Source organism: Bidens hawaiensis, unplaced genomic scaffold (assembly GCF_021521415.1).
Source record: "Bidens hawaiensis isolate Kalapana, Puna unplaced genomic scaffold, B.hawaiensis_p1.1 tig00005195_1, whole genome shotgun sequence".
In the NCBI taxonomy this organism is placed as follows: domain Eukaryota; kingdom Viridiplantae; phylum Streptophyta; class Magnoliopsida; order Asterales; family Asteraceae; genus Bidens; species Bidens hawaiensis.
In genome coordinates, this window is record NW_027491335.1 from 605089 (window position 1) to 614005 (window position 8917).

General features: G+C 46.7%; 1 protein-coding gene across 1 annotated transcript; it reads left to right on the plus strand.

Moving 5' to 3' along the window:
* Positions 1-6702: 6702 nt before the first annotated feature.
* LOC143629466 (leucine-rich repeat receptor protein kinase HPCA1-like) lies at positions 6703-8205 on the plus strand. The gene has a single exon (XM_077098734.1). It carries the CDS (start codon positions 6816-6818, stop codon positions 8001-8003), a length of 1188 nt encoding a protein of 395 aa, XP_076954849.1. The 5' UTR covers positions 6703-6815; the 3' UTR covers positions 8004-8205.
* The last annotated feature ends 712 nt before the right edge of the window (positions 8206-8917 follow it).

An 8917-nucleotide genomic window follows, 5' to 3' on the forward strand; every position in this document is an offset into this window, starting at 1 on the left:
TCAGAGGGGAATGACTTACAATCGCTTCTGCATCCGCGGGAAGCTGATGGTCCCGTTCGGATGGGTACCCGTGCTCTTGATGAGAACGAGTTGCCCATCCTTGAGCAGACGGCGGATAGGTTTGTGGAGGTCTACCCGCCGGGCCACGAGATTTTGAGTGCTACGCGGCCAGGTAAGGAACTTTTTAACCCCCGCCCTCTCCATGCTCAAACCTCTGCTGGAATTCCTCTAATCTTGTCATCTTCTGATGAGGAATCCGCAGATGGTCCTTTGTTGGTGAGGAGGAAGAAGGCTGCTGGCGCGAAAGGCAAGGCGAAGGTTGCCTCCACCGCCGATCCGATTGTCCGGTCTGACTCGGAAACCCAGAGCGAGGAGGGGGCGGGGAACCCTGGTGGTGGTGAGACCACTGTTCCAGAGGTTGAGACAGTTGTCACCTCTGAGCAGCCCAGGACGACGACGGTGAGCGGCGCGAAGAGGCCGGCTCCATCGGGTTCGTCCCCGCCTATCAGAACCTTCAAGCTGAAGAGAACTCGTAAGTATAATCTTCATTTACTTTAACTGCATATCTTTCCGCCATTATATTTAAATATCTTGTCTTCATGCAGTCGTGGATGCAACTGCATTCCAAAGTGATGCGGGGAGGAGCACCTCTGGACCCATGACGGTAGGTTTGGTCAACCTACCCGAGGCGATGACCCAGGCGGCTGCGCCTGTTTCAAGTGTTGGTTCAGTTGCTCATCCCGTTGAGGCAACTGTTCCAACTGTAACATCATCCCCGCCGGCTGTCAGTGCGATCTTCATGGAATCCTTCACTGAGCCAGCGGTGATATTTTCTGCGGGTTCTTCCGCAGCGGCGGCCACGGTTGTGAGTTCACTTCCAGTGAGTTCACCTCCGATGGTCTCTACCGTAGCGGCTTCGACCGTGCCTCACGCGCCGGCGACTACCTCGCCCTCGGCCGGTTCAGCAGGTATGTTTGGGGCTTCTAGCCAATCTCTGCCTCCTTCCCATCTGCCTGACCTCTTGGATGGATATCCGTTAGGTTCAGGTGATGGGTTCGGCGGCTACCGGCCTGTTGTCGACCCTACAGGTGCGTAGGGTGAATTTGGCCTTTGTTTTTTTTTGTTTTTTTTATATCATCTTTTCCTAACTGCTTTTTGTTCTTGCAGCGTCGGATTCGAATGAGGTGTTTGTTCCACGGTGGAACATCCGCCGGGGAACCACCCTTCGGACTCCTGTAGACTGCGTCGAATGGGCGCGTCACGCGGCCCCAAGTGGCGCGTTGGGGGAAGCTATGTCCAGCTACCAGGAGGGTAGGCTGACAAATGAGCTTCGGATTCTCCTTGCCCGGATGCAGCCGCGCGTCGAGCTGCTTTGTCGTGAAAACGACAAGTTAAAGGCTGCGCGTATGCAAGAAGTGGCTCAGGCGCGGGCTATCCGGGAAGAGAACATGAGACTCTCCGCCGTTGCTGCGGAGAAGGAAAAGGCCTTCAAGGCCCTCGAGGTTGAAGTTCAGGCCCGTCTCGAGGCCCGTTCCAAGGCTGCCCAGGCTGTTAACGAACAGCTTCGGTTGGCTAAGGAAACTGCTCGAAACGCGACCGAGAGGGCCACCAAGGCTGAAGCTGTTGCTGAGCCTCTGCGCATCGAGAATGAGGAGCTCAAAGCCAAACTAGAGAGGCTTCAGCAGGCTCATGATGCTTTGGCTATGGAAGACGCCAAGAAGCTTCAAGAAATCTTGGACCAGAGGGGTATGCTTGACCATACTGAGCGTAAGCTAAAGGGCGTTGAAGAGGCTGCTGCTAAGGAAGTGTTGCTTGCCAACCTTAACAAAAGTGGAGCCGAACGTGCCCGTAACCAAGCTCAAGCTGCCCTCCAGGAGGCTCTGGTTGCCAAGGAATGGCTTCTACGAGAAGCGTTGTCGCAGGTAAGCTTAGCTTCATAATATCTTTACGCTTTTCTTTGTACTTAGAAAAGGTTTTGATACTTGTATTTTTTCTTGTAGGTTGTGCATCGAGTCTTCACGGACACATCTTACGACGATGCCATGAGCGCAGCCCTCAACGCTTCTCATGAGGATGGGGAAAAGGCTGGCTTCCTGCTTGGTTTAGGGTTCGTTGAGAAGGGCATCCCGCCTTCCAACTTCCCTTTATATGATGTGGATACTGAAGCTGTATATGACCAAGCAGTGAACCAATATGCCGCCTTCCCGCATCCGGTGGTGGAGAAGGTGAACGAAGTTGCTGCTGCTGATGATGGGCTAACCATTCTTAAGACCTTCCTTGAACCGCCACAGCCAACTGATGGTGCGGGTACAAGTGGGTTTGGAGGGAGTGATCCTGAAGCTTGAACCTTTAGATCCCTTCCCACTGTTAGGATAGGTTTACATTGTATAGATTTATATTCTTGTAGGCGGGTAGATACCCGACCATTCTTGTAATACTTGAATTTTTATGGAATATAAATCTTTGTGCGGGTAGGACCGCCACTTTCACTGGATGAGTTGCTTTGTAAACGTTATATGACTTGCTCATGCATATTATAGCTTAATTTGGCACTTGTTTTGCCGCATAAACAATATATGATTCGCTCGTGCATACTTTAGTTTAACTTAGCAATTTTCCAAGTGTTTTGAATAAGTTAACCTTTGAACGTAGTAGATAATAGGTTGAAGTTTTGCTTCCTCCTTCGTGATTGTGCGGGTAAGACCGTCACTTGCACTTGGTAGGATGGCTAAACTTTACCTATATCTGACCTGCGTGGAGGTTTTCCTCATCTTTTCCTTAGAAATTTTCTAAGTGTTTTGAATAAGTTAACCTTTGAACGTGGTAGATAATAGGTTGAAGTTTTGCTTCCTCCTTCGTGATTGTGCGGGTAAGACCGTCACTTGCACTTAGTAGGATGGCTAAACTTTACCTATATCTGACCTGCGTGTAGGTTTTCCTCATCTTTTCGTTAGAAATTTTCTAAGTGTTTTGAATAAGTTAACCGTTCGACGCGCGGTTGTCAATAGGTTAGTTCGGTTTCCTCTATCATGATTTGTGCGGTTAGGACCGGCACTTTCATTTAGTGGGATCACCAAACTTTACCTATAACTGACCTGCGTGAAGGTTGTCTTCATCTGTTTTTTGTGCTTACGCGGGTTTTGCCGCCGTCCACACGCAACGATTTCTTCACACTTATTTATGCGGTGAAAACCGGCATATCAGTGTTTTGATTAAATTATCCGTTCGACGCGCGGTTGTCAATAGGTTAGTTCGGTTTCCTCTATCATGATTTGTGCGGGTAGGACCGGCACTTTCATTTAGTGGGATGACCCAACTTCACCTATAATTGACCTGCGTGAAGGTTTGCCGTTTTTTGTGTTTATGCGGGTTTTGCCGCCTTCCACACGCAACGACTTATTTCCCCACTTATGTATGCGGTGAAGACCGGCATATCAGTGTGGAAAGTTCAAAAGTATAAATGTAAGACCATCAGCATCACTGTGATAAGGAGAATCATTTCCATTAGAAGTGGCTCTGGGCCTTTTCTTTACAAGTTTGGAATTGATCTACATGCAGACTGTGTAATTGAGCTTCCTTCCATGTTGTTGGGATGGGAGTGCCATCGAGCCGATATGCACCTGGTTCGGGATCTCGTTGTTTACGCAGTATGTAGTCTCCAACATTGAAGCTGCAGTTTCGTTTGTGTGTTCCCCAACCGGGGTTCTACACGCATTGCCTGCTCATCATTCCTTACGCCACGAGGTGTGCGAGCGTCCCATCTCTGACAAATGCTTCGACGATGTCCTTCAAGTCTAAGCATTCTTCGGTGTCGTGGCCTCTTGTCCTGTGGAAGTCACAGAATTTGCTCTGATCAGCGTTGTGACGCTCTCGGATTATTGGAGCCTTTGGCCATGGGAGCCTCTCGATGTCAAATATTTCGGTGACGCTTTTGGTGAGTGGCGTCCATCTGGAGTTCCGGTTCGACGACCGCATGTTATCCTTTCCGCCTAACCGAGGGTGTGAGCTGGATGAGGTGTCAAAGTTTAACCTTGACTGCCAAATACCTAGCTTCCTCTTTTTGTTTAGTCGGGCGGTAAGGACATTGTTTTCTCTTGTTTTCTGGGTGTAGAGGTTTGTGCTCTGGGGAAGATCTCTACCCAGTTGCTTTTCTGTTTCGGCAAAGCGCTTGGCCGCCGTCATGATGGCATCCCATGTGGATGGCATGCCGTCTTTACCCGTTAAGGTGCGGATGAGTTCTGGATCCTTCGCGCTCTGGATGAAAGCAGCGCGAACAAGGTCTTCGCTAATAGCGCCCAGACTTAGCTTCTTTGAATTGAAGCGCGTAATGAAGTCTAGTAAAGACTCATCTTCCTCTCGGATGCAGTTGAGGATTGTCCATTGCTCTTCAGTGTACTTTCTTTGTTGACTGAAGTGTTGGCTGAACTTCTGCTGGAAGTCTGCCCAATCGTAGATGTGGTGGACCGGTAGACGGTCGAACCACGCTCTGGCTGCTCCAACCAGCGTCATCTGGAACATATAACACCACGTGGGTTCCGTCCAGTTGCTGACGGTTGCCCCCGCTATGAATCTGTTCAAATGATCGTCTGGGTCGGATATACCATCATAAGTGCCGATGTTGGACATCTGTTTGGCACTTTTCGGGGCGATTGCTTCCGCAATGTCCCTTGCAAACTTGGACGTTCCCGCATTTGCAGCAGTTGGTCTAAAGGTCTTGGAGAAGTCACGTGGGTTTCCCCCCGCGTTCCTCGGCTTGAAGGTTTTTTCGAAATTCCTTCTCGGCTGGAAATCCGTCTCCTTACGCTTCCCTTTCGCCCTATGGCGAGGGTTTGCGTCGGTGTCGGATTCCTCCTGATCATCATCCGAGTACTCGCACTCACTGCTCATGTTGAACCGTTGTCGAGTGCTTCCAAATTCGTCAGCCTGTTGGATGGAACGTAAGCGTTCGTCCAACTCAGCTTGGAATTCCTTCTGACGTGCTTCCGCCCACGCTTTAACTTGTTCAAGTGTTTGGCGAGGGAGCCTCGTCTGTTGTCTCTCCAACTGGGCATCGGTGAATCCCAGGGAGAGGTTTACTGCACTTGCCCCGGCTTGGGTAACCGGGGTAGTGTTCGTAAATATTGTGTGCTCGCCGGTGTTCCCCCAGTAGCTGTGGTTGTGGTTACCGGGGTTTCTTGGTCACTCGTTGGCCTTGGCAACGGAGTAACCTTAACCATCTTTCCAGAAGTTTGAAAAAACTGAAAAAGAATTAAGTTATAGCTTTTATGCACGGATGGCGCCAATGAAGAAACACTAGGTGACCCCGGGCAGATTACGGATAATCTGGGGGTTAAATAGATGTTTCCCACGAGGGGTTAGATCCGGCGAAGATGGTTCTTCTGATGACCTGCAAAACAGACACCGTGAGCTCGTCACTGAGAAGGGGGGGTACCTCCTTGTGACCACCATCCGGCGTGAGAATCAGACTAGATTGCTCTTGAATATAAGTGTATATTAAGAGAATGACTAGAGCAGATATCAGGTAATATATCAAGATATAAGATATGAGATAAGATGATCATACCATTCCAAGGTGTTGGAGTATTTATAGCCGAAGGTAGGTTTCCAAGAAGGTACAGCCGGCTGAATAGTATTCCTGTTCTGCCAACTGTGGGCTACGCACGTGCCATGCTGGTGGTTGGTGGGTAGGCAGCGGCTGATAGTGACCAGGCCGGCTGTGTACTATTCCATTTCCACCAACTGCAGGCTATGCACGTGCTCCGACAGGTTGGTGAGTAGGCAGCGGCTAATAGTGACATTAGGTACAAGAGCATGCTGCTCGTTGTACTGTTGTCAGTGAGCTGTCGTATCTTTGGTCAGATCTTTTGTCCATACCTCGTCAGGTACAGTACAAAAGATCCTCCAGTATCGTACGGACTGGCTCATTTGGGTGGGAGTTTTCCCGGCTTTGTGCGGGAGTGTTCCCGGCTTGCTCACTCCTTCTTCAGGTGACATTACTGAATTATTTAAGAGTTAAGTGCCTTGTGCGTGTAGGCTTGCTGCGCGGGTAGCCTTCCCTGATGGCTAGTATCCGTTGCTGCGGGAACAGGCGGAGTACGTCGACCATTGGGAGGCTTTTCCTGCGGGAACAGCTTGCGTACTGCGCGTAAGGACGTCACGTCTCTGAGCATGGTGGGTCCTGCGGATCCAGTTGGTTTCTGCGCAGACGTCTCTTCAAGGTGAGTTGCGAGTTTAGCCTTTGCGCAGACGTCCCTCTTGAAGGTGAGTCTTGCGGGTTCAACTGCGCAGACGTCCCTCTTTGAGGTGAGTCTTGCGGGTCCAACTGGGCTCTGGTGGGACCTACCTCTTCACTTGGCTAGGGTGAAAATCCCCTCATATTAACGAGTTTTGGGTTAGCAAATGAATCATTAACCCGATCAAAACTCCTATATTTATTTGTGTCAAAGTTTAACTCTAACTATACATACTTTAAATCGTGTAAATCCTAACAGTGCTGTACCTAAACAAGTCAAACGTGTTCATAGTCTATCAGTTAAGTTGTTTAACTAATCAAAACCAATCTACACGTATGACACATTTTTTGTTAAATAGATTATAAAGTATCAACCAAGTAATGCTCATAAACAAGTTCCATACATGACAACCTAAGATATTACAATTTAGGTATAGTAATTAACATAATATCTGATTTCAATCATTATTATAATATTCCATGGAATCCAAGTGGCTAATGCTTGACTAGTGTCCCCATAAAACCTCTCCAATAAAAACCCATACCTTTCACTCTACTAAACCCATCATTCCCTCCATTTATCATGAAACACATCACCACCACCGTCTTCGTCGCCACCACCACTCTCTTCCTCCTCGTCCTCACCACCGCTGCCGCCACCACACTCCCCACCGATGTCTCCGCCCTCAAAGCCATCAAATCCGCCATTAAATCCGCCACCATTCTCACCTACTCATGCCTTGCCACGTGGAACTTCACATCCGACCCATGCTCCAACCCGCACATCACCCACTTCCTATGCGGGTTAACTTGCTCCAACAACCGAGTCACCCAACTCACCTTCGACCGAGTCGGCTACTCCGGAACTCTCTCCCCACTCGTCTCCCAACTCACCCAACTCGTCACCATCGATCTCTCCGACAACAAACTCTCCGGACCAATCCCAACAACCTTATTCACTCTCCCAAATCTCCAAACACTTAACCTCCGATCCAACTCATTCTCCGGCACTATCCCACCAATCATCAAAAACCTTAAAAACATCGAAACCTTAGACATGTCCCATAACTCACTCACCGGGTCACTACCCGACACATCCACTTCACTCACCTTAACCCGACTCGATCTAAGCTTCAACAAACTCACTGGCCCAATCCCAAAACTCGCCCCGAACTTAATCGAACTCGCAATTAAATCCAATTCCATTTCCGGGTTCTTACCAAAACCATCCTTCACCGAGTTGACTCAGCTCGAGGTCATCGAACTCAGTAACAACTCACTCACCGGAACAATACCCGGTTGGTTCTTCCTCAAACCATCAATCCAACAAATCAATCTCGCTAGTAACAAGTTTACAGGTCTCGAGATCTTAAAACCGGTTAATAATAATAATAATAATAATAATAATAATAATAATATTAATATTATTGCTGTTGATGCCGGATATAATAATATTGGTGGGCACTTAACGGCGAACTTCACGGCGTTTCCTCTACTATCATCGTTATCACTTAGTTACAATAAACTGCAAGGGCCGATTCCGGTGGAGTATAGCAAAAAGACGAGTTTAAAGAGGTTGTTTTTGGACGGGAATTATTTGAACGGAGTGCCGCCGGAGGGGTTTTTTACCGGGAAGTTTTCCGGAAGCTTAGGGGATAATTGTTTGAAGAGTTGTCCGGCATCTTCGGAGTTGTGTCTGAAGTCGCAAAAACCGACGTCGATCTGCCGGCAAGCGTATGGTGGGAAAGTGAGTGTGAAACCAAAGGCGTAGGTAGCTAGTGTTATGTTAGTGTTTGTGTCAGTCAGTCCATGTTTTTGGATTCTGTTTTTGGTATATTAACTTTTTGAGTTTTTGGTATTAGATTTTTATTTTTATTTATTAATAAATAAATTTAACATTTGTATCACACGAAAATTATTTTATTGGAATCATGGGTACTTTATTTAGGTTGTTAAAAGGTATGAACTTTTTGATTATATGTAGTTAAAATTAATAAATTTTATGAGTACTTTAAATTTGAAATATTTGTTTTATTGGAAAAAGGTATATTTTTAACGAAACATATGTTAAAGTAAGTTACATGTTCCTGTCTTTATGTTTAATGTTTTTTTTACCGTTGCAATTTACCTTAGGTATAAACTTGATTAGATATAAACTTGTTTGCCTTGGTTTTCTATGTGATAGTAATTTGTTTTACATATTAAGTTTGTTAAGTTAATAAAAAATTAAAGACGTCGTTAAAGATTTGAAGGAAAATAAGTTGTCACACCTAAACTGATAAATAAATTTCTAATAGTTTCAAATTACTAAAATAAGATGTCACATACTTTTACTAAAAGCCTAAGAGAAATTATTTACATCAAGATCACGCTGACACTCACCAAGCGCACATGAGCAACTCATTTAGTAGTGATGAGTACTTTTTTCATTTCCGGTAAAGAAACTTGCAATATTTTGAAACCAGTACTAGTGTTGGGCCTGTAGCTTCACTAGTTACCGGTTCAAGCAGTTGGTCAGCAAAGGAAGAAGGATAGGATCGGCAGGTTCTACTTGTTTTGACAAGTTATGCTTGGATTTTATATAGGTAACTCTAAAGTCTAAACCAATTAGTTAACTTGGGTCTGATTCATCAACTTATAATAGATCCTCGACATTTGTAGTTTTCGGTTAACTGCCAGGACATC